Below are 25,672 nucleotides of genomic sequence, written 5' to 3'. Positions count from 1 at the left end.
CCGGGAAGGCCCAAACATCTCCCCTTGTTACGGCTTTGTGGAGCGCCAGGCTGGGGACAGACCCACCCCGGGCCCCTCGAGGAAGGTGGGCACGGCTTTCCTACCTGGTCCCATGAAGAAGAGGGATCCGCGGAGCAGGTCTGCGCTGCCAGAGCCATGGGCTCCCCGACGAGCGTGGATGGGGGCTGAAAGGCAAGCCAGCCCCATCCCACCTCTCCTGGGGGAGCCGCAGTGATGGCATGATCCTGGGCACGCAGGGACAGGGCACTGCTCTGAGGCTGGAGAACGCATTGCGGCCACAGGGCTCACAGCTCAGATGGCCAGCGACTCGCTGGCTGCACCTCTGTCTGGGATGGCCTGCTCAGAGCCACTGCAGCGCCAAGCCCAAGACCTTAACAGCTGCCCAATCCCAGAGGCTCCCCATGGCCTCGCTCATGCTTTTCAAGATGATTTTAGGGACTAGTGGGAAGAGGGGTTGGAACAGAGAGGTCCAGTGGCCACCTCTGCAGAGAGGGAGCCAGGAAACAAGACTGGCCTGGGGGTTGCTAATGGACTACGACGAGGGGAAATAAGCTCCGGCCAGAGTCCCCACGTTCCCGGCAGCTCAAGCTCACTGTGCGGTGAAATTGGGCTCCTCACTGCAGCGAGCCAGCCTGGGCTCCCACCCCTACAGGGCCCTGGGCTTGGCATTCAGGCGGATGATCTCCCTGTAGTCCCGGACGAACTCCCGCAGCCGGTCCATGTAGGGATTGACGTTCTCCTCCATCCACTCCTCCACCGTGTCGGGGAAGTAGATGCTCTCCAGCTGGGAGCGGAAGTTCTGGATGAAGTTCTCCCAGTCCTCGTGGACCCTGGCGGCAGAAGGCGGCAGCGCGTCAGAGCCTGGAGCCTGCGGCGTTTGCAGGGGTGCAGGCTGATTAACAACCATTACCACGGGGCTCGTCGCCATGGGACTCTGAGAGAGTCACAGGGGCACCATCGACCAGACAAACCTCACAGCATCGCACCTATCACCAGCCAAGCGCCTGTCATGGAAAGATCTCCCCATGGACTTAGGCTCTGCTCTGCACAGCGCTCCGGGTACAGGTGAAAGGCTCCGTTCTGTGAGCTCCTCCCAACACCCCCCAGCCACGGGGACAGAGTCCTTTCAACATAGCGGGGTGGGCAACTGCATCGCCATGGTGACCGGCGGGGGCTCCAGGGCAGGCCCAGACCCCAACACTCTTTTGGAAGTTGATGGTGCCCCATAAGGCCCACAAGACCCCTGGGTGGAAGGCCCTCCTCCTCCTCCCTGCTTTACAGAGGGGCAGCCGAGCCCAGGGGGGGCAGGGGTTGGTCCAAAGTCACTTGGGAAGCTTAGGGCAGAGCCAGGCCTAGGACCCCGGTCTCAGCTCCCGGCCCAGCCCTCCTCCCATCATTTTAGAACGAACTGCCTGGTATGTAACCGGCCCCCCGCCCCACCGGCCCCAGGAAGGCAGAACGGGGCTTTGTGGGAGTGTCACCTGCCGACACATCATTGCCACGTCAAGAGACCCAGGGACCTCTAGCGGCTGGGAAGAGGCCACTGGCTCCTGGCCACAGGAGAGCAGCAGGCCACTGCTGTGAGCACTGCGCTGGGAGCCCCTGGGCCCTGACAACACTCAGCGGCCAGGATTCAGCTCAAGTTAGGGCTGCCGCTTTGGATGTGACCTCCCCAAAGGGGCTGAGGGAAGCTGCCCCTACCCCCGCAGACAGAGAGAAGGGTTGGGGTGGGGGATCAAGGTTCAGGCTTGTGAGAGACCAACCCTGGCTCTCAGCAACACAGGCAACTTGGTTTGGGCACTGCCTTCCCAGGGCACATGGCGCTCCCTCCCTGCATGCCCTCCCCAGGGCTGGCCCATACTGCTCCTCTCGGCTCCATGCCCCGCGGAGGTTCACACAGGGCTGAGTTCAGATTCCTGCTCGGTGGGGACCTCGCGGGCGGAGGCCTCGCTCGTGGCACAAGGCCTTCACTCCGCCTCGGAGAAGAGCCCCGGGAAGGCAAGCGCTCGCTTCCGTTCCCCTTCCCAGGAGCCCATCACAAGAGACTCCGCCAGGCCCACCCAGCAGTACGACTCCCGCCTACCCCACCTCCAAGAGCGGACCAAGGGAGCCCCACGTACTTCAACACCTTGGTGCCGAAGTTCTCCAGGTTGCGCGGGTTACCGAACTGGTGCTTCCTGTGGTACGGGCTGAACCAGCCCTTGATGGCGCTGACGTGAGAGACAGACAAATGGACCCCACCCCAGAAACACCAGGTTAGTTGTTTTGTAACTACGCCTCTCCCCCTAGCAGGTCTCGCCAGCGACAGCTAACCCCGGTGGGGGAGCCCCATAACAAAATCGCCAGAGAACTGGACTACGGGCAGGCCTGGCAGCAACATCTCTACTTGAGAGTTGTCCAACACTTTCCACTTGCTTATAACTTTGCCAAACACTAGCTTCTTTGGGCCAAAGTTTCCCATGCCAGGGGTCTGCCTTAGGCTGAGTTTTTATGTTAAAGTTTTAGCTTTAGTTTTAGGAAAGGGTTCAGCTGTTTGTAGTACGTGATTAGGGAAAAATACGTTAAACCGGGTTAAAAAATAATAATCTGACCACCTTTTTCCTTGAGAAGCTCCAGCACCCCCATGCTTTGGGGCAGGGATTTGAAATGTGGCAGGGGTGTTGCCCTGGTGTCAGGGCGGTGCCTTTTGTCATTCCTGTGAAAAACTACCCAAGTTTGGCTAAATTATAAGCCTATGAAAAAATAAAATCATCTCAGTTTGCACATGCTCGGTAGAGACTTGTTAGAGTTTGGCAGCTACATTCTCCAAAGCTTCCATCTGTACTGAGCATGCTCCATCCCCACACAGCTCCTAGAGCAACTGGACTGTACATGCACTATCCCCACAGCGCACCCGAGCATGCCCCGTCCTGAGGCTGCAGGGGTTTAGCAGAACTTTCCCTGAAATTGCTCCCCATGGCGGCTGGGGGAGGCCGTAGTGCTGGACACAGAAACTGAGAGCAAGCAGCATGTCTCCCCCATGCGCCCAGGAGGAATAAGCCTGACTCGAATGCAGAGGGGGCTAGAGCTGGAGGGGCTGGGGTATGTGTGCATGCAGCGGAAAGGGGAGATTGGGACAAGGACCCTGAAGGGTGGAGGCTGGGCAGGAAGAGAGACTGAAATCAGCCAAGGAGCTGGGCAAGAAGCCTGGGAGGAGTCACTGATTCTGCACACCGCTGGACGAAAGCTAGACGTAGCAGAGCCCAGAAAGGAGCTCCAGTAACCCCCCTGCCCCCAGACAGCCCAACCCTTTGGGTTGGCTCCCAGCACCCAGACGCCAGCACTCCTCGACATGAGCCAGGAGACTAGGGTAGGGTACAGAGCCCCGCTTCCAGCCCCCACAGCACCCAGTTACCTTTCTTCCTCCAGGACTTTCGCAATGCTCTCTTTTAACTGGCCATTGATTTGCTCGACCATGCGATAGATTTCAGAGCCTGGAAATGCACCATTCCCTTCACTAGGAGAAACACACAGCAGGAGCAGACATGAGCCATGGGATAGTTACTAATACAACTAAGGAAGCAGATCCCCAAATCCCCATTTGCTCTCAGAGCTGGTACAGGGGACTTTCCATTTCATCCAGTCGCTGGTTAATGCAACCAACCTTTTTGGAACCAGAGGACACCCAGCTTCCTACTCCAAAGTGCTGGGCAGCCGCTATTCCATCCCCACCAAGCCTTTTTGGCTTGGGCCAATGGCTACAGAAAGTTGGCATTTCATTAATAAGGACGTGGGCAAGTTTCCAAGCAAGACAGGAAAGACGAGAGACCCCCCAAAGGCCACCCATGACTTCCCCTAAGCTGTGTGTCACACAGCAGGTCCTGTTCTATGCCAGGGACTGGGTCATTATGTGGATAACAGGCTCAAATGGATGGGAAGAGACTAGATCCCACTAAGAGGACATGGACTGATAGACGAGAGGGATACCGGTTACACAGTTCTTACTGCAGATGTTTTAGGTTCATAAAACAAAGGAGCTTGTTGTATTATGGAGATATTCCTTTCTGGGTGCTGTCTGAGTTCCTCAGCTGGCCCCCCCAATCACCTGAGTGTCTGAGCACCTCAGTATCGGACGTATTTACCCACACAGCACCCCGTGAGGCAGGCAGGGCTGTTGTCCCCATGGCATAAAAGGGAATGGCAGCACAGAGAGGCTAAGTGACTTGCCCAAGGTCACACAGGCGTCTATGGCAGAGCAGGGGAATGAAGCAGTGTCTCCCAAATCCCAGGCTACCTGTCTAACGACTGCACCCTCTGAATGCAAGAGAGTTCCTCCGCCCCCCCGGTGTTTTACCCGCTCGAGCAGGGGGTCTCAAACTGGGGGTCAGGACCCCTCAGGGGGTCACGAGGTTATTTCATGGGGGGGTCGCGAGCTGTCAGCCTCCACCCCAAACCCTGCTTTGCCTCCAGCATTTATAATGGTGTTAAATATATAAAAATGTGTTGTTCATGTATAAGTGGGGTCGCACTCAGAGGCTTGCTGTGTGAAAGGGGTCACCAGTACAGACGTTTGAGAACCCCTGCGCTAGAGAATCCCAAGTGGCGTGGCTGGACTGATCCAGCTCCGGACGAGAAGCCTTTTGCCATCAGCTGGAGTTGTGGTCACACCAGGGAAGGAAGGATCCTCGGAGCCAGACGACTCCGTGGACTCAGAGTTTGGGTGTTAGGACGCAGCTGCTGGAACATCAGCACCAGGGCAGGACTTTCGATTATCTTGCCGTTAAGGAGCCTTTAGAGAGAATCTACACACAGGTGCTTGGATCCACCTCTGAGGCTTTTACAGACGACGCTTAGAGAAGTTATGAAGCACATTTTGCCAGAGCTTTGAAGGGCTACAGAGGCTGCTAGAAACGAACTGAACCACTAGCCCATTAGCCAGCAGCCACCACAAGACAAGGCGAGTAGCACCCCAGTGCAAGAAGGTGCTAACCGAGGGGTGCCTGGAGACCAGGTTCAAAGTGACGCTGGGACGCCTGCCCGCTGGACCGAGGCACCAAGCCTGCCGCAGGAGAGGGGCGGGGGAGATACATGGAGGCTGTTGGGGTGTAGGCATGAGATGCCTTCACGCCAAGCACCTGCTGCCGACGAGTCCAGTGGGCATGGAACCTGCGCGCTTCGGAGGAAGGGTCATCGCTATGGAAGCAGTGGCTAAAACAGAGGATTGGTGGGTTAGACAGAAGAAAGGCCTAGTGGTTAGGGCACTAGCTTGCAGACTCCCAGTGACATACCTGGAGCAGATCACTCAGTCTCTCTGTGCTGCCTGGCCCCATCCGTACAAGGGGGATACAGCCCTGCCCTGCCTCAGGGGGCAAGGTGCTCCACTACGGGGGGGGTCAGACAAATGCCACAGACACACACACGAGGTGCAGCAGGCTCCTGGGATGTGCTGGTACCACCCCACAAACGAGAGCGACCGGAAGGACTAGGACACAGCAGGCCGGCTGGGCTCCGCGACTGCTCAGCACTGCCCAGGGGAAGCTCTCGGATCCACAGGTGCCGGGCAGCAGCCCTGGGAACCGACGGGCCTGAGCAACGTACCACATGCTCTTCTCTAGATTGATGCTCTGGAAGCCCAACATGTCCAGGATTCTCTTTTTAGTTGCTTCAGTAAATCCACCTAGAGGGGGAGGAGACAACACACGGGTTAGCGGAAGGGGAGAGGACGGGCCAGTGCAGGCAGGAGAAGCACTGAGAGGGAGTCTAAACTTCACCCAAGGGGGGCTGTACTGGCAGGTTGCTAGGAGCTCAAAAGGGGGGCACCGTCATCTCTAGGTCATGTCTGCACGTGGAGCTGGGGGTGTGGTCCCCATCTGAGGAGACACACCCGCGGTAGCACCCATCCAGCCAGCGTGGTAAGGACAGCAGCGTAGCTGTAGGAGCGCAGGCAGCGGCGGGAGGAACCTGTCTGGAACCCCTGGGTCCGTGCTCGGGGTGGCCAGCCCCACTGACCACTGCAGGTCCACTATGCGTAGCGTGTGCCAGCTGAATGAGAGCTACGCGGGTACATCTCCATGGGCTGGGAGCTGCCCCCAGCGCCGAGGCTAGACGTACCCTTAGACTGGCGAGCGGTCCCCCAACAGAGCATCCCAGCTGGCCAGCTCCTCCCCATCTCCCCACATGCCGGGGAAATGGGAGCCTGCAGGCACGTGGGCAGAGGCACTGTGGCTGTCCCCATTATAAAGGGAAAAACAAATACCCAGGAGAGCACTGCGAGCATCAAGCCACAAACAGGCCAAATGCACAGGACGGATATCATACGGACTATGGAGGAACACCGGCTACTAGCCAACCCCAGCGCCTGCCGGGCATACCAACTTCCAGCACGGCCTCCCTAGGCATCTGAGGGCCTTTGGAACCCTAGACACTGCTAGCTTGTTCAAGGGGCTGTGTCTGGGGAACCCCTTGGTCAAATGACCTCACGTTTCCCCCACCAGCCCCCTCCCTGGTTCTGATGCGGCATAGTGATTCTGAAAGCAATCAGAGAATGCGTGGGGACGGTACAGCATTCCGAAACATCAGCTCTTGGACAGAAAGCTCTGCTCAACCTCATCTGGATTATAGTGTGTGTGTGCGCGCATACCCCCACCCCAACCCCGCAGGACGAACATCTTGACTGTGATCACTTAATAAAAATAGCACGAAGGACCAAAATGCCCCCCAAAAGCTCAATACTATTTTACAGGCAACCGTTCCCCTCCTGGCTGCCAACATGCAGGTTCAAGGCCAAACCAGCTGCTTTTCCAGGACAAAATATTCACCCATCAGGGAAACAAACAGCACAACTGCATTGCTCACCTAGTGAGCAACACTCCTGGAGCGAGCAGTGTGCATGTATTTAGCAGGCAGGCTGGGCTGAGGCCACAGAAACACTCAGTATCTTGCCAGAGAACTGCACAATTCTGGTATTCCTCCTCCCACCACAGGAGCTCCAAGCGTGGTGGGCTAGGTTAATCCCAGCCCTCTCTCCAATGCCCTGGGTGCTCCTGGGCAAGTCACTAAGGACTGGTCTACACACACTATTGGTACAGCTTTACCTAGATCGGTTTGAAACCTGGATAGTTAAAGCTGTACATCCCCCTAGTGTGGACAGATGGAGTTATGCTGCTAGGAAGGGTGCACAAACCAGTAGAGCTCATTCCTGTAAGTTACGGGCGATAAGCTATACATTTTATTTTATATATATAAAATGTATAGCTCCATATAATGATAGAGGCTGAGTGATACGTCATTGATGCTGGTGGGTATGACAGCTGCCTTTCATCCAGGATAAGTGTGGGAAGCAGCCAGAAAGCCAAGGAGACAGCCAGAAAAGCACTGGGAATGTGGCCCCAAGAGAGCTTTTAAAGCAGAGTGCTGGCTGGCAAGAGGCTGGGAGCTGTGAGTAAAGACACTGCCTCCTGTTCAATTCCTCCTGTGTCCAGGGACGCAGAACTTTGTGTCCAGCCTTTGTAAATATTGCAGAGAAACACCTGACTCCACCATCAATTTCGCCGCCTAACAAAAACAACCCACAAGACCTTGAACACTGGCCAACTGCTTGGGTCAAAAGGGGTAACTATAGAGCTCATACACCTCAATGAAACAGTTAAAAATTGGGCTAAACACAGTTTTTTGTACGAAGTCTTAGAGGAAGCCACACATTAAACCGCACAAGGGGTCAGTGGTAAACCCAGGAATAGAACCCAGGAGTCCTGACTCCTAGTCACCTGGTCTAATTGCTAGACCTTGCCGCCTCTCACATTAGAGGGCTGGGTTAATTCAGGCTTGCTGGCCCCACCCCGCACTGCATGCCCTGGCAGCGAGCCCCTCACCGTTCACCAGCGTCTGCAGACACATGGCCAGGGACGGGATCCCCACCGGCAGCAGCTCACACAGCACGGAGTAGTGGTCATACCTGCGGGGACAGGAGAGCAGCACATGGTCACGCTGCAGAATCCCCTGCAGAACGGTGTCCCCAAACCATCACCCGATGCCAGCTGTTCTGCCATCTCCCCGTAGTCCCTTGGCATCGCACTGGGAGGCGGACGCACACACCGCAGCAGCGGACAGCCCCAGATCCTTCCACTGACAATCTGTAGGGTCCCTAAGCTGTCCTGACCCCCGCAGGAATCCCCAACTCCCACTGCCCCGAGGGACTCCTGCCAGCCCCGCAGCTATCCCTGCCCGTTTCTCGCCAGAGCTCCACGCCAGCTTCTGCTCGTCTGTGCTGCAAGCAGCCCCTCTGAGAGCCATTCCAGCAGGCTGGCGCACCGGTGCTGCGGGGCGTAGCCACGGGCCAGAAGAGGAACATTCTGCAGCAGCCGGTGACTCTGCTGGGGACTGCACAGCCTGGGATTCGGGGTGGGTTTCTATCTAACCAGGGCAGGGCTCTCCCTATTCGAGTTCTGTCCAGTCCCCCCCGTGGCAGCTTTCACCCTTCCCCTCAGGAGAAGGAGCCGCAGGTGAAGGGATCCTCCTGCATGCTCAGTCTGTTTTGCCCCATCTCTCCGGATGCCGTTGCCCCTAGTTCCCTACCCCTCTCCCCGCCTTGTGTCACCCACCGTGACATGACCCCTCGCTTATTTCCAGACTGATAGACCCTCCCCTCAGCCACCCAGCCAAGCTGGGACGATTTCTGTCTCACTCCCCCATGACCTCCCTCCCTCCCCCCAGCTCACTAATCCTGTCTGATGCTCTTCTCCAAGCTCCTGGCTGGTCGTCGGCTCTTCCCACTCAGGGGTCGCCCCGGCCTGAAGGCAGCATTCCAGCTGAGGCCACGGCACAGTAGAGCGAGCAACGCCGGCGGCTGCTCTGCTCTGCTCGCCCTCCCCCCATCCATTCCCCCGCCGGGGAGAGGTCACGTTCTCTGCAAGCCCAGAGGGACAGCCGTTCCCCCTGCCGCGCCTCACCTCTGCCACCCAGTGAGGGCAATTCCCTGGAACTTGATGAACGGGAACTTGGACATGGCCTGGATCACCTTCAGCCAGCTCAGGTGGTTTTTCAGGTGGTAATTTAAAGGGGTCCAGGCCTGCGCGGGGCCGGTGGTGCCTTTAAAGGCACTCGCGAACCACACCGATTTGAAGCCACTGTCTGCGTACTTTGAAATAAACTTTCCTAGGAAAGAAGGAGATACCAAGATCAGCAAACAGCTGGAAAACATCTGCCAGCGCCAACACTCTGAGCTTCAACACAGCGCTCCCAAGGTGCTAACGCAGAGTGCCCCTGGCGGGGGTCAGCCGTGGGCCCCACACAGACCCATCAGCACCGCTGTGTGGCTGGCAAGCTGAGGGGGAGATGCACTGGTCCTCTTGCTGAGCCGTAGGCATGGGCACACGCACCAGCCCGAGAGCTGTTAACACAATTACCCACCTATCAGTTCCTCTGGTCTGGGGCCGGCGACAGGAGGCTGGCGGGTGGCTCAGAGGTTTGTTAGGCTCCATCGTAGATCCTACGCTACCTTTAAGTTACCGGTTCAAATGTGACCCAGACTAGCAAAGAGTAAGAGGGTCTCCAGCTGGCAGCCCCTGGGCAGTGAAATAAAGGGACGCCGACAATCTCCTAGGCACCAGGGGTCCCTGGCACAAAAGTCAGTCACAGTCACAACGGAGACAAAGTGAAGGACATCAGCAGGGCAGGACACAAAGGAAACGTGACCCTGATTTCCATGAAGCTGTCCCCAGCTTACACCAGGGCTCAACTTGGCCTTTAGCCACCTGACATGCAATCAGGCAAGTCTCACAAAGCAGCTCACGGATGAAACCGTCACAGGCTCTGCCCCTTACCTATCTGCTCCGTGTCAAAGTCTGGGGCGTAGAACCACAGCACCGGGGAGGCATGCTTCGCGATGCCAGATTCTGCAGAACAAAAAAACCCAGAGAAGAGAGATTGCAACAGCATCTCTGCCAATAGCTCCCGGGGAGGAGAGAGAAGGCTGCTGGGGTAACCCCCCCACACCTCATTCCACCAGCCCAGATCCCCCCTTACTCCCTACACGAAGAGTCGGGGTGACCGTGTGCAGGATACACAACTCCAAACTGCACTGATATAAGTGAGCCCTGAAGCATTCCCCACTATGGGCGGGAACCAGGGGTGCTGGAAGGGGGTGGACAACAGGGGACCCTGGACCCATCACTATTAAAAGCAATGGGGGGAGGGGGCTGAGAGAAGCGAGCGGGGGCAGGGCCTCAGGGGAAGGGGCAGCGTGAAGGGCGGGGCCATGGTGGGCCTGTGCGCCCCCCCCCCCACTTTTTAGGGACCTTCCACTGCTCCTGGCGGGGACACCACCAAACCCCCAGGACACACTCTAGTCTCAGTGCTACACTTTCTCCCCTGCCCTGACTCCTCCCAGACAACACCGCCGGGGGGGGGGGGGAGCATTACAGGTGCCCTCCGGGCAGCTGGACCACCACAGCAGCATGAGGATGTGACTGGGATGCTGCTCCTGAGACATACGCAAGAGTCACCCTAGAAAATCCCTTACAACTAACTGCTCCTGGAGATGAGCACAAAGCCACCCTGACCTTGGATGGCTCCCACGCTGATCTTCCTCAGCATGTCGTCCCACATGAGGACTTGGAGTCCCTTGTACTGGTTCACGATGAAGTTCACAACCTCCTTGATGTGATTCAGGTACATCTTCCCCACGTCTCCATCGCTGCGGCTGATCCAGTTCTTGGAATCCATCCCTTCCCCTAGATGAAAGACCTGGATTTACCGGAAGGGAAACTATTGTTAAGATCAGAAGCTTACTAACCTCTGTAAACAGGTATTGAGTGAAGAGCGAGCAAGGTTTATGTCCTTCCTAGAGCGATGCACCCAGGGAGCAATGATGGGAAGCCGCCCGCCTGCGCGAGACCCCTCCCCAGTGCAGCCCCACAGCGATCACGCCTCTCCTCAGTCCTACACAACAGCTACACACAGCCAGGGCCGGCTCTGGCTTTTTTGCCGCCCCAGGCAAAAAAGCCTCCCGCCGCGCCCCCCCCCTCCCCAAGGGGAGGGCGGCGAGCCCCGCCGGGGAGAGCGGAGCCCCGGCGGCCAGAGCGCCGGGGGGAGGGCGGCGAGCCCCACCGGGGCTCCGCTCTCCCCAGCGGCCGGGGCTCCGCTCTCCCCGGAGGCCAGAGGCTGCGCCGGGGGGGAGGGCGGCGAGCCCGGCCGGGGCTCCGCTCTCCCCGGCGGCCAGAGGCTGCGCCGGGGGGAGGGCGGCGAGCCCGGCCGGGGCTCCGCTCTCCCCGGCGGCCAGAGGCTGCGCCGGGGGGAGGGCGGCGAGCCCGGCCGGGGCTCCGCTCTCCCCGGCGGCCAGAGGCTGCGCCGGGGGGAGGGCGGCGAGCCCGGCCGGGGCCAGAGGCAGCGCCGGGGGGAGGGCGGCGAGCCCCACCGGGGCTCCACTCTCCCCGGGGGTCAGAGCGCCGGGGGGAGGGTGGCGAGCCCAGTCGCGGCCCCGCTCTCGGGCCGGAGCGCTGCGCCGCCCCCCTCCAGGTGCCGCCCCAAGCACCAGCTTGGTGGGCTGGTGCCTGGAGCCGGCCCTGCACGCAGCGACTAGGCGAAGCGGTCAGACGAGACGGACCCAAGTGCCAGCAACATGCGGAAGATACACAGCTTCGCCACACGCGACCATACCACGGTCGGTTGAGCCGGACTCCAGACAGACAGAGGCGATGACAGTGGCAGAGGAAAGCGCTCTGAAGAGCTTGTGGGCACAGTGCTGTCTCTTCTGGGTGAAGGATCACCCCCACAATGGGGCTCTCCCCAACAAGGCCAACGCTTGTCTGAGCGGCAAATAGACCTTTCTCGGGGCTGGTTCGAGACTGTTTAAACTAGCTTCCCAGGAGCGAAGGTGGGCACCTCCGACCAGCCGTCGCTGATGTAAACACGGAAGAGCAAGTATGTTTACCCCCCCCCCCCCCCCCGCACACACACACACACCAGAACATCTAGACAGTCATGAGTCAATGCAGCACAGCTTACATTAGCTCTTCAATGGGGCAACCCTCGATGGCAAAAGTAGCCAGCTGGGTTGGAACACAGCTCGATTCTCCCCCACTAACCCCAAGCTCACACGCAGGCTGGGACAACTCAGCCCTTCACCCCTGCAGGGTGGGCAAATGGAGTTATAGGCACTTTACTGCTCATGGGACCTTTGCAGGATGCTTTGAAACACCAGGCCCCATCTGCTCTGCAAAGCCGTTAGAGAACCCAGGGGACACTGCGTAACATGCAAGAGTTTGTCCCCGTGTCCTTTGGCCAAAAATGTCACCTCCTCCCAACCCAGTGTCGGGCACCATAGAGCTGCTACCCTGCACCCCACAAGGGGCTACATTTCACTGGTGCAGTATGCAGAGGGGGAAGCACTTTGTAGCGATCATAGCTTCTGTTTACAGACCCCAGAGCCTGCAATGAAGCCACTACAAGCTGCGCTCAGTGTGATGGAAGGTGGAGTAGCTCTGCAAACCTCTTCTCCAGATGTTTTGTTCCTCTTCCCTTCCCTCTACCCAGAGGGGCGGTCGTAAGCAACAGAGGCCATTGCACCTAGAATTGGCGATTGTCTAGTGTGTCCCTCCTTAGACCATTAGGCAATAAGCTTGTCAAGGCAGGGGCAGTCGTTGTGTTAGTACAGCACCTAGCACAGCGGGGTCCCAATCTACAGTTGGGGCTATTGCAATACAAATGACCCCTCCCCCCCCAAATAACTCCCAGAGCCGGCAGGGGGCGGAGAGGAGCCTCCCCAGCTCTTACCTCGTCGGCTCCGATGTGGATCCAGCTGGAGTGTCTGTGTTTGTCCATCACCTGCGACAGGATGCTCTTCAGCAGGGACAGGGTGTCTGGGACGTGGGGGTTGAGGCTGTTGGGGAAACGCTCGACCTCCCGCAGGTATCGGTACTTGTCGTGCTTCAGGATAAACTGTCACAAGGAAATGTGTGAACCCAACGCAGCACAAACCGACCCCGCTGGACCCCGGGCAGGTCACGCTGCGCTTTGTAAAGAGAGCAGCTTGACTGCAAGGGAAAGGAGTAACTGGGAGGCAAGTCACGGGTCTGCTTTAAAGGGGCTCTGTCCAGCTAGAGTCATGCTGCGCCCTGGGGGCACGTGGGCCAGTAAGAGGGGGACCCCCCTGTCAGCACCGTCCGAGGGAGGTGTACCTGCTCCCCGTGGAATGCCCCGCGGGGGCTGAGCGCGCCGGTTCAGAGTCCACAGGAGCCTCCACCAGGCTCCCTGTCAAGTCCTGTGCAAATACCAGTTGTTTACGGACGGGTGACGTGGTGGTGGAGCTCGGTCTGGAAGGAGCCAAGCTGGACCCATGGCTGGCTTCCTTGCCAGCTCCCACCCTGCCCCAGGGAGGCCTGCCTGAACAAATCAGAGAGGAAGCTGCCTCCGTGCCTGGGAGGAAAGCCAGCATACAGCTACCTCCCCTTGGCGGCAGAGACCAACGCCAGCTTGTTGGGTTGATGAGACTGAGGTGGCAGGGTGAGGAGAGAGACCGAGACACCCTCAGAAGAAGCAGATTCCTCACTCAGCAACAGAGAGGGGAGCCAGACACTTGTGAGAGAAACCCAACAGCCACAGAAACAGACCCCGGCTCAGTGCGGCCAACGGGCATCGCGTGGGAGCCCGCAGGCAGCACTCGGTGTCTCACAGACTGTGGTCCTCACACGAGGGCACTCTGGTGCGACGCTGGCAGGAGTAGCCCTGTTCCACAAGCGGGTTCCTAGCCCCACAGGTGGGCCTGGCGCTTCAGACTTAGAATGACAGCTGGTCCCTGCAGGCAAGGAGACGTTTGCCTGTTCAGAGCCCCTCAAAAACCAATCTATAGCTAGCCCTCTTTAAATGCTTCCAATCAAGACACATAACGAAGGGCAATGGACGGTCATCCTGCCTCCCCTGACAAAGGGAGAGTAACCCCGGGCGACAGCCTGCGAGCGCCCAGAACTCGCCTGGCTCCCTGAAAGACGGAGAGCTGCAAAGACCACAAACAAAACCCTGCACGAACAATCCCGAGGAGAGTGCCCCCCAAGCAGGTCCCATCACAGGCCTTCCCCACCCCCATCTACTGCTGCAACGGGTCTACATCCAGGGCCAAGCCACCCCAGGTCTGCAGTAATTGGTAAAGCCACACAGTGACGCCTGGGTGAGCCTGGGTTAAGCCAGAAAAGAACAGAGCTTTTCTGGGGAGAGCTCCGGGGGGGGGGGGCCCATGTCTGTGCCTGCCTGATGGGAGAGAGGAGGGAGATTCAGCTCTATGCAGTGTTTGGTACCAGCCATGTCGGCACCTGGATCCACCCCACAACAACGGGGTGTTAGGACATGCCTTTCACTCTTCGGGCCAAGAGCAGCTGGTCTCAGCCATTCCCTACGGAAGGGCCGACTCACACGGAGATCAACGCCTACCTCCACGTGCCCAAAGGTCTGCACCAGGGGAACCACCTCCAGCTGATTGAGCGCCGCTAGCTGCTGGATCTTCTCGACGTCGTCTTCGCTGCAGGGCGACAGGGACAATCGGCAGGTCAGAGGGCTTTGCGTTTGCCAACCAGCAGCTGCAAAACCCCAGGCCATTCGCGGACTCCCAGACACGCCGACGCCCGAGTGTTACATCCATCTCGGGACACTGGGGGTGGGGGTGGGGGTGTTAATGGCTGTGCCACAGAAAGGAGGAGCCTGATACTCCCACATTCAGCGTTTCCGGGTGAGCGCTGCACATTAGCACCTCAGGAAACCCGTGCGCGTCCCCAGAGCAGCACAGTTACATTGCTGCAGGTCAGAGTCACTCTATGCTCATTGGCTCACTGCTTTTCCAGGTGGAGAGAATCTGGGAATGCCAATTGGGATCCAAACATGGACACTGTAAGAACAGACACGGAGGCTGCTCTAACTGCGGGCACGGCCAGCAGGCTCTCATCAAGGGCTCTGTTCCGGCAGGGCCATGCCCCGACTTGCAGACCCTCCGGCACCGAGCGGGTCACGTTACTTTTGGATACCTAGCCAACCCACACAGCCAAATGCTTCCTCCGGTTCACTCGCGCCCACTGCAGTAGCTTACCTATAAGCGTATGGAGACTTGAGGGTTTCAAGCTCACCCTTAAAGGGAAACATGTCTTCGTACTCGACCAGGATTCCATTTGCACCAAGTTTGGAGAGAAGCGGAAACACCTGCAAGGAGAACAAATGCCCAGGCCAGTGAGCCGACCTGCTGGGGCTGGGGGGGGAAAACGGGAAACTCGCCAATCAGTCTCCTGGCCAGAGACCAGGGGTCAGACCGAACCAGGGTGTCTATGGGTGCAATTCCCCTGGTTTCCATGGGGCCAGGCTCAATAGCACCAGAAGTGCCCATGGCCTTGCCTGGCTAGAAACCCGGCTCAGCAGGGCTCCGTGCCAGGCTGCACGGGTTCCAGGCGAGCCCAAGGGCAGCAAAAGGAGTCAGCCACCCAGAGCTCCCGGGCTCCCACGAGTCTCTCTTGCTCTGAACCGCAGCCACGGAGACTCCGTAACGTCCCTCTGAGGGGAGTGTGGGAGCTCCCTGGCCGGTGGGCAACACCCCCCGCTCAGGCAGTTCCGAAGCCAGCTCTTCCTCTCCCTTGCCCCCTGCTCTGCTCGCGTGGCCAGGTGCACCGTGCTCTCTGCGAGCACTGGAAGCCAGTGGCTGAACTGTGGCGCCTGCAGGACCTGCTCGTAACAATTGGGATGTCCCCTCCCCCTGCCACCCACAGCCCAGCAGGATGGGGACAGGGCAGGAGAGAGGGGACAAGCGTCATCCCAGAACCCTCTGCTGCTCACCTGCTCCAAGTAGGAGACCTTGGGCGCGGCTCCTTTCAGGTCCAGGTGGACAAGCCTCATCTCCGTGGTGCTGAAGTCCTTGGAGAGCTGCTTTTTGGTGTCTTCCTTTGGACCTGTTATCTTCACCGCCGAGAGCTCCAGGGCCTGGCTGTGGGGGTGGGCCTCCTCCTTTTCCTCTCCAGCCTTTCCCCAGAAGTCATTGTCCTTGCTGATGTGCTTGTGCAGCTCCAGGGTAACGCTGCGCATGCAGAACAGAGCGGCTGGAAACTTTCACACACACTCCGCCGCACCGGCTCCCTTGTGGGCAGCCCCAGGAGAGCGGCCCCAGACACTGAATTCCCCTCCCACCCCACGGGGGGCTCTGCCAGGACAGATGGTGTGGGGGAAAGCCCAACTGGTATCTGCTCTGGAGACGGGCAGGGACATCAGCCTCCAGGGCTGTGAGCGCAGCAGCTTCCACCCACTGCTAGAGTCACGTAGTTACCCTTGCCTAAACCAAAGGGGGTGCGCCCTGCTCCAGCCCCATCGCCCCCAAGAACAGCTGCTGGCCCTGGAGAGTATCTGAGCAGAACAGTCCAACCTACTGCCATGCGGTTGTGCCCTCCAACGTGTGCTCTGCAGGAGAATCCCACAGCGGCCACCTGGGAATGGGTCACAGCCTCCAGTACTTGCTGTCGCTGGCAGACTGGGACGCTGCTTCAGAGCTATCGGCTGGGGGCAGAGTGGGGCAGACGCAGCTGTCTGTCACTGGGACCCTCCTGCCCCTTTCTCCGGGTCTGTATATTATGGGGCAGAGCTGGCACTGGACACTCCAGCATCCAGCGAGAGATGCCGGGGAGCAGCAGTAAGATCCCAGTCCCCACCATTTGGTTACAAATCCAGAAGGGTGCAGCAGGCGCTGCTGGCCATGCCAGTGCAGAGCTCGAGAGAGACGGGGGTGGGGGCGTATGGGCGCTAGCTCAGCTAAGGAGCTACCTTGGGGCCGGATGGAGAGAACTCAGCTCCAAGCACCATGGGAGAAGCATGCTCCGCAGGTGGCCCCAGCACTATCCTGGGCTCCGCGGGCAGCCTGGCTGCAGACAGGCATCTTACCTGTCTCGGAAGATAAATTTGATGCCTGCTAAAGCCACGATCAAGAGCACGGTGAGGCGCAGGAGGTTCAGCTTCTGGTTCCGCGGGAAGGCCATGTCTGCAAGGCAAACGGGGGGAGGGGAGGCCAGCTGCACTGCAGAGCAGGATGTAGAGCAGCGAGTTGACAAACACTGATAAAACCTCCACCTGGGGCCAGGACCTGCCTTTCACGCCGGGGGAGGAGGGACATGGAAGCAGAGCTCAGGCTGCAAGGTGGTGCTGCGAGCGAGCATGACAAGTGTGTCCAGCCGAACAGACCCTAACCACCGACTCACGGGGTTACTCCAGGGTGGGATGGGAGAGACGCCCGGGTACAAGCGATATGCAGTAGAGAAACACCTTCACAAGGGAGCCTGCTGGCTGGCCGGCTCCTGCCTGGCGAGGCGACCTCAGCCGACGCCCAGCCATCCCAAGCATGGTTCTGCTCCACCTGTGCAATGCAGAGGGAGGGCGGCCTTATGGTCAGGGCACCGGCCTGGTACTCCGACGAGCTGGGTTCATTTCCCAGCTCAGGCGTGTCCGATCACCTCCCCGAGCCTCAGTTCCCACGCTGGAAACTGGGGAGAATAATTCCCCTCATCTCTTTCGCTCAGGCCCATGCGACATCAGCTGGGACCTGGGGAGTTGCTTCATCCCTCCGCACCTCCATTCCCCTGCTCATCCTGTGTGGCTGCTGTCAGCAAACGCGCTGGAGCAGGGACAGTCTCTCACCACAGGCCCGCAGAGCAGCCAGCACAACGGGCCCGGCTCTGGGCCGGGGACTCCAGGTGCCATGGCAAGGAAACCTACGCCTTGCCCACAGGAGCTCACCAGCTGCCCCCAAGACCCTCCCCAGCCTGTCTGGGCGTGGGGGGGCGGGTGTCTGAGCTGGGCTGCCAGCTCCTTCGGGCAGGGACTGGCTCTGTTCGGAGGTAGCTCCTGTGTCTCGGCCGCGGTACAAAGCAAACAGTTGTTACCCAGCAACGGCCCTGAAACACTGGACGAGATGGGTCTCCCCAGAGGGGCAGGCAAGCGGCAGGCGAGGGCCAATACCATGCGGATATTCAGCTAGTGCTATTGGGGTGCAAAGCAGAATCCAGGCAAACAGAGCAGTACCGCCGCTGACCCAAGGGGTCGCAACCTACATCAGACAAGGACTCGACCCCAGTGACAAGTGGGTGGGGAAGCAGGGAGATAACTGCAGATGCTGGGAGGGGAATACTGTTTTGGGGGGACTCATGGCAGTGTTTCCTAGTGGGTAGAGCACTGGCCTGCTGGGTGATCTTGGGCAAGTTACGACCCAGCCCTGTGCCTCAGTTTCCCCATCTGTACAGCGGGGCTAGGGATTTTGGGAAGCATGCGGAGGTCTGTGGCTGAAACATGCGCTAGAAGAGCTAGGTTATGGAGGGAGCCCAGCACCTGCTGTTGAGAACAGATCAGAGAAGCAGTTTCATTTTGCACCCCTGCTGTCCCCTGCCCAGAGCTGGCCAGCTCCACAGGACACATCACCAGGGACAGAACAGCAGGTTTTCACCAGACACACAGCACTGTTAGAGGAGAGCGTTAGCAGAAGATTTACTGCAAACCACAAGGTGATGGATTTTACCTGCACAGGTGGCAGCTGACAGGAAAAGCTGCGTCTGAGCTTGGGGGAGGCCAACAGCGTCAGGGCAGGTTTAAAGAGCATCCATCCTGGCGTGGGGAGCACACTTCACTGCATTAACCCGTCCAGGGACCGAGGGAGCCAGCATGCGGGAGATGCCCCTGCACCAGGGGAAGAGAGGCCGGTTAGAAAACATAAGCAAAGGTTCTCAGGCACCAAACGAGGCTGGGACCAGAGACAGGGAGAGGAGGGGAGAAATTTAGCTCCACCCACAGAGGAGGAAACACAAAACAGCAGCAAAGAGCAGACCAGCTGCCTTCCCTGCCACATCTGTTATTTCAGACCCCTCTCCCCAGCTCAGATTTCCCCCTTTACAAGCGAAGGGACCAACCGTGCAGTCCTGTGCTCATGGAGTATCCCCAATGATTTCACACCGGCCAATCGCCCGAGGAAAGCTTTACCGGATCAGGCCCGAAATAATCCCACTTGTGTTAATCTCTCCTTGTACGGGAGCTCGCTCATTGTACTTGGCAGTTTTTCATAAATCCCTTATCCTGCCTTGCTTCCAGGCAGGCTGTGCTGTCCTGCTAGCCCCTGAAACAGACCGGACGGGCGGCTTTTGCTCTCGTGGTGGCCCAGTGGCTAGGTTTCTTTATGCAGAGGGTGTGTCAATTATTTCTGCTTTGTTAAAACCTCAGCTCATCCGCAATATGAAACCAAGCTTTGAGCAGGTATCGCACGTATTGTGCCACTTCTAGGCGTAACACCAGGAATTGGCTTTCTGAATTGCTGAAGCCAAGGGTAAGGTGTTCTCTCTGCAGGGCTGAGGTCATGCCCCGTCCAAGGCAGCACCTCTTCATTGCAGATTAGCACTGTACAGACAGGGATTTGTAACGCACACAACACAGACACACTGCAAGAGAAACGGCTCTCTGCTCTAGGGCTGAGTGCGTGACACGATGGGGCACACAGTGTAAAACCCGGACGGGTATTCAGAGAAAACGGCCCCTCACTGCATATTTCTTTCTAGGGGTGTGACAAGAGATGAGCTACCAGACGTAACAGGAACCCGCAGGACGCTCAGCTCGATCAACCCAAGTCTGTTGCGAAGCAGTTAGGGCTGCTACACACAATGTGTCCAGCACAGACACACAACTGCACTGGGTTTCACGCTGGGGGGCACGCCCCCCTGGGGAGCAATGAGGTTATCAGAGGGGTGCAAGATGAGATGCGGGCTGGAGAGCTCACACTGGCCACCGTGCAGCAATGCCTCCCCCGAGTCCACCACCAGATCAGAGTGCACCTGGCGTGGGGAGAGCCTGGAACCACCCCACCTAGGCAGCTGTTCCATACCTCCCTAATTCAGCCACTGCTTGGAGGGTGTTTAAACAAGCTGGCCCAGCCCTGGAACTGAGTACACAATACTGACATCACACCACTTAGCCACGCCAGTCATGCACTGCTGGGGCCCTCCCAGCCTGCACTCCCACACCAACACTGACTCCAGGCCGTGCTATAAGATACGCTCCCCAGCAACCAGGGCAGGCGAGTGTGTTTGCACCTGCACATCCCCCAAAGGAACACCACCGCCCAGACATGGAGCCAGATTCTCAAAGGTATTTAGGCTCCTAAAGATGCAGCTAGCGCCCTACTGGGATTTTCAAAAACACCTACTTGCATCTATAAAATGTGTACAGATAGTGCCGTGGATTTCAACCTGTGGTCCGCGGATCCCTGGGGTTCTCCACAGACTCTGCCTATGGTTTCTAAAGGAGTCTACACCACCATTTGAAATTTTTTAGGGGTCCGCAAATGAAAAAAAAAAAAAGGCTGAAAGCCACTGAGAGTGTATCTGCCTAGTTAGCAAAAAGAACCACATTTAGTGTAAAGACTATATTTGGTTGCAAATCAATGTTGTAATTGTTATACCAATTTTTCTTTAGGAAAGTAACTAAAGTACAAATGCAAAACAAGATTAAATCCAATGATTTAAAAAAAAAATCAAAGTTTCTGGCTCGCTGATTTCAGTCATGATTAAAGTCAGTGACTTAAATCATTTTGATTTAAATCACTCCACTCTCCCCCATCCTCTGTCTGTTCCCTTGGCCCCACAACAATCCCAAGATCCTTCTCAAAATCGTTCTCCTCAGTCTTAAAAATCCTCCTGGACTTGCACCAATCCCAACCCACCCTGCTCATGCAACAGCCGCCTCCTGGCTGCTCCTCATGTAACCATACTGCTCTTGGTAAGAGAGCCTTCTCCAGTGCAACTCCTGACCATCTCGCCTTTTCTTCCCCATTTCTGTCTGGCTTCTCGTACAGCAGCCCTCGCTACAGTGTGCGAGCACTTACCAGAATTCAGTATAACTGGACGTGCTCATTCCTTTCCTCCAGCCACAAGGAAACAGAGATGCAAATCACCTGCCTGCAACCATCCTCAAAAAGAACATAAAAAAAACAAAAAAAAACCACCAAAGGGAGATGGACACTGAGGGTGCAGCCCTTAGAGCTATTTACTCCAGAGCACTTGGAGATACTGGCTGCCCGACCCACAGGAGAAACTGGAACTGGGTTGTGCTGGGTTACGTCAACAAGAATCTTGCCAATAAGGGAGGACACTGTCACGGTAAAAGCCTTTGTAGCTGCCCAAATCCCTTCTCAGATCAGAGACGTGGCAAAGAAAACAGCCCAGCGGAGGGAAGAAAGAAATCGATTGGACAAACGGCTGGGCTGGATGGTTAGGAGCAGTGGAGCTGCTCCCGATGAAGTGGCTGTAGGGCCACAGAACTCAGGTGTTTTTATCACCATTACTTTTTAGAAGTTAGTAGTTCTAGTGCCTAGAAGCCCCGGAGGGGATCAGGGCCCCATTGTGCTAGGGGCTCTACACACACAGGGAGACAGTTCCTGCCCCAAAGAGCTCAAAGACCTAACAGATCAGACAAATGGGGGGAGGGGAGGCAAGAATAGAAACACAGAAAGAGGAAGGGAGTCGCCCAAAGTCGCCCCAAGTCCCAGTCAAGCACGCTAGCCACTGGACCTTGCTGCCTCTTATGCAGGACAAGATAAGCCAGTGGTAGAACTCCTGTGTCCCGTTTACACGAGTGTGCCAGGGTTGTTGACACTAGTAGTTGACAGATCCTAGTTCCCCCAACACTCTGGAAGGCCAGGCAGAGGAGCTGTGGAAAGTACAAATGCTGTATCACTAGAACGTCTCCCTTTTGCCACACTGGTGCCAACGGGAGAGTGAGGAAACGAGGCCTGCTCCCGTGGGGGGCTGCACACAAGCCTGCCCGCTAGCTGTGGTAGCTGGAAAATCTCCCTGATTTCTCCAGCTGCAGAGTCCACCAGTTCCTACATTTAGCAGGACCACAGGCGTCACGGGGCTGGGAACAGGCCCCCGCTGCAGTCTCTGCTCAAGTTTTATCATCTCACGGGAAGGATTTCATCCTCCCCACACCCACACACACACCCACATGCTCCTCAGTACATCAGGCCAAATCCTGCCATCAAAATGACTGACCATAGTTAAGTCCCAAGCAGACTGTGAAGAGCTACAAAAGGGTCTCTCAAAACTGGATGACTGGGCAACAAAATGGCAGATGAAATTTAATGTTGATAAATGCAAAGTAATGTACACTGGAAAACAATCCCAACTATACATATACAATGATGGGGTCTAAATTAGCTGTTACCACTCAAGAGAGAGATCTTGGAGTGATTGTGGATACTTCTCTGAAAACATCCACTCAATGTGCAGCGACAGTCAAAAAAGCGAACAGAAGGTTGGGAATAATTAAGAAAGGGATAGATAATAGGACAGAAAATATCATGTTGCCACTATATAAATCCATGGTACACCCACATCTTGAATACTGCATGAAGATGTGGTCACCCCATCTCAAAAAATTGGAATTGGAAAAAGTTCAGAAAAGGGCAACAAAAATGATTAGGGGGATGGAATGGCTTCCGTATGAGGAGAGATTAATAAGACTGGGACTTTTCAGCTTGGAAAAGAGACGACTAAGGGGAGATATGATAGAGGTCTATAAAATCATGACTGGTGTAGAGAAAGTAGATAAGGAAGTGTTGTTTTCTCATAACACATGTCTCTGCTTCCACACACAAGAACTAGGGGTCACCAAATGAAATTAATAGGCAGCCGGTTTAAAACAAATAAAAGGAAGTATTTCTTCACACAATGCAAAGTCAACTTGTGGAACTCCTTGCCAGAGGATGTGGTGAAGGCCAAGACCATAACAGGGTTCAAAAAAGAACTAGATAGATTCATGAAGGACAGGTCCATCAATGGCTATTAGCCAGGATGGGCAGGGATGGTGTCCCTAGCCTCTGTTTGCCAGAAGCTGGGAATGGGCAACAGGGGATGGATCACTTGATGATTATCTGTTCTGTTCATTCCCTCTGGGGCAACTGGCACTGGCCACTGTTGGTAGACAGGATACTGGGCTAGATGGACCTTTGGTCTGACCCAGTAGGGCCGTTCTTATGTTCATCCTCACGCAGGCAAAGTTCCCGTTCAGATCAGCGGGATGAAGGGCTGCAGGTCTGGTCAAACACAGACCAACGTTGAGAGGTGCTGAGCAAGAGGCGCTGCGGTTCCTCAGCACAACATGATTAGCCTGCTGCTCATTCACCCCTCTAATGCCGTCTGTCCCGATCCATGAGCGCCCCCACACCACCGGGCTCGGCACAGACACCGTCCTAGACACATGCTCACCACTTTGGCTTTTACACGGTGCTCGTCGCCACGGGACCCAGGTGCCCGTTTACTAGCCTCAAGCTGTCCTGAGACAAGAGATTTATTGGCCGCTGCTCTCCAGTTGTTCTTGGAACAGCTGATCTCTCGGGGGGGGGGGGGGGGGGAGAGGGGGGAAAGGGCAGTGAAGCCAATGAACCCTGATTGGTACCACGAAAGCTTATGCTCAAATAAATGTGTTAGTCTCTAAGGTGCCACAAGTACTCCTGTTCTTTTTGAGGATACAGACTAACACGGCTGCTACTCTGAAACCTGTCATTATGCAAGGCACTGCATTTAGCCGTATGGAGTGGAAATCCATCAACTTCATGAAAAAACTCGTACAGATACAGACATCTTCCTTTCCAAATGCAAACAGATGGACATCATACCAAAAGGACTAAAGGTAAAAAATCCATTACAATCTACATATCACACAGACTATGCTGAGAGACTGTGTCACACACTCTCAAAGAAACCACCTGATCAGCATCCTATACAGCAAACAAGGAAAGATTAAGAATGAGCTCTCAAAACTGGATACTCATAAAAAACCAACCTTCCACACAAACTTCCAATGAGAAACTGCTGAACTTGAATTGATATGCAAACTAGATACAATCAATTTAGGCTTGAATAGAGACTGGGAATGGCTGAGCCATTACAAACATTGAATCTATCTCCCCATGTAAGTATTCTCATACTTCTTATCAAACTGTCTGTACTGGGCTATCTTGATCATCACTTCAAAAGTTTTTTTCTCTTACTTAATTGGCCTCTCAGAGTTGGTAAGACAACTCCCACCTTTTCATGCTCTCTGTATGTGTGTATATATATCTCCTCAATATATGTTCCATTCTATGCATCCGAAGAAGTGGGCTGTAGCCCACAAAAGCTTATGCTCAAATAAATGTGTTAGTCTCTAAGGTGCCACAAGTACTCCTGTTCTCTTTACTTTCCTCTCCTGCAGCCACCTGCTCTTGGGGATACCGTGCTTTCCCGCAGCACTAGCAACGAGACAAGCAGCTAAGAGAAAGGGAAGAGGGTAGAGCGCCTGGCTGGCTGGGGACATGGCTATTCCCTAGCGCCCCTGGAGAGTTACCGAGTTAATTGGCTGTTTGAGGAGCTAGTCTGACAGCTACAGTCTGCAGAACCAAGAGAGCTCCATCGAGATGCGGGGAGGCAGGTTGGAAGGAGGAGAGAGATTCTTCCTGGATCAATTTCCCTGGCACAAGGGTGGAGCTTAATCCGTCTCTAGTACCTCTCAGTAGAAAGGTCTCACACACACTGTGCAGATACAGACAGCCCTCACCAGGATTTCAGTGGAAACCACCCAGTGGAGGCGTTTGCCTTGGAAAGGTCCTGAGGTCTGTTAAGTGTTAACGCTTCTGCTAGTCATCAAAGCGAGCGCGGTGCTAATGGCAACAGGAATAGCGATTGCTAGGTCCACATCCTGCAGTGGGAACAAAGGCCCTGGGGCTAGATGTTGTGGCTGAGCTAAAAATATTGCCCTGGGAAAGTTAAAAAAGAAACAGGGACTTCTTTGCTGAAGTCTGTCCCCATTCCTATTCCAAGGAGCTTGTTTTGTCCGGTTGTTGTGTCCACGTGATAATAAAGTGCTTAGCCAGTAGCCTTGGCCTAGACCAGAGGCTCTCAAACTGGGGGTCGGGACCCCTCAGGGGGTCGCGAGGTTATTACATGGGGGTTGTGAGCTGTCAACCTCCATTCCAAACCCCGCTTTGCCTCCAGCATTTATAATGGTGTTAAATATTTTTTTAAAAAGTGTTTTTAATGGATAAGGGGGGGGTCGCACTCAGAGGCTTGCTATGTGAAAGGGGTCACCAGTACAAAAATTTGAGAGCCACTGGCCTAGACACACGGGAAGCACATGCAATTCTGAAGGTTCACAACATGGAAGACGGTTCTAGCCAGCATGCAGATCAGTTGCTTTATTTCTTAAAGAAGCAAAAACTTTAAAAAAAAAATCATCTACCCATCCGTAGCTACTGACTGTACCCGCCGTTATTACGAGCGCCTCCAAACAGGACTCACCGAAAGAAAGTGAAGAAAACAATATTGTTCTCAATTCTTGTCCGTTTACTTTGTGCAGCAGCCAGCACTGTGCAAATACGCAGCCCTCTTCTCTCCGCCCCCTCCAAGTCCTGCCAGTGTTTATCAGTAACACGGGAAGTGAAAGTGAACAGGCAGCAAGCAGAAAACAGCCGTGTGCACAGAGCCTCTGGTAAGAGGGATGGACCTCACTATCTTTGATCACGTTACTCTCGGGTCTTCTCAAGAGACCTTCTTGAAAGGCAAGGGGGGGGGGGATGGAAAGATATGGACAGCGGGGGTGCAGGAAAGACCTTCACTCTTAATTTAAAAACAATAACAATAGAAGTCCA

General features: G+C 56.1%; 1 protein-coding gene across 2 annotated transcripts; it reads right to left on the bottom strand.

Annotated features, from left to right (window-relative positions):
• Positions 1-667: 667 nt before the first annotated feature.
• Positions 668-25,428, bottom strand: LOC135884689 (hexosaminidase D-like). 2 transcript variants are annotated; one of them, XM_065412185.1, is made up of 15 exons: positions 25,323-25,428; positions 18,521-18,678; positions 16,897-17,029; positions 15,805-16,042; positions 15,071-15,180; positions 14,422-14,509; positions 12,772-12,936; positions 10,560-10,743; positions 9,822-9,893; positions 8,949-9,153; positions 7,872-7,954; positions 5,599-5,677; positions 3,416-3,517; positions 2,142-2,231; positions 668-851 (listed from the first exon to the last, which is right to left on the bottom strand). In XM_065412185.1, the coding sequence occupies exons 3-15, from the start codon at positions 16,989-16,991 to the stop codon at positions 668-670; spliced, it is 1,695 nt and encodes a 564-aa protein (XP_065268257.1). In that variant the 5' UTR covers positions 16,992-17,029; positions 18,521-18,678; positions 25,323-25,428. The 2 variants fall into 2 exon arrangements, with proteins under 2 accessions (XP_065268257.1, XP_065268258.1); XM_065412186.1 differs by lacking the exons at positions 18,521-18,678; positions 25,323-25,428 and having other exon boundaries at positions 16,897-17,386.
• Between the last annotated feature and the right edge of the window lie 244 nt (positions 25,429-25,672).

The sequence above is a fragment of the Emys orbicularis genome, chromosome 10, assembly GCF_028017835.1.
Source record: "Emys orbicularis isolate rEmyOrb1 chromosome 10, rEmyOrb1.hap1, whole genome shotgun sequence".
In the NCBI taxonomy this organism is placed as follows: Eukaryota; Metazoa; Chordata; order Testudines; family Emydidae; genus Emys; species Emys orbicularis.
This window is presented reverse-complemented; position numbering and strand designations above follow the sequence as displayed.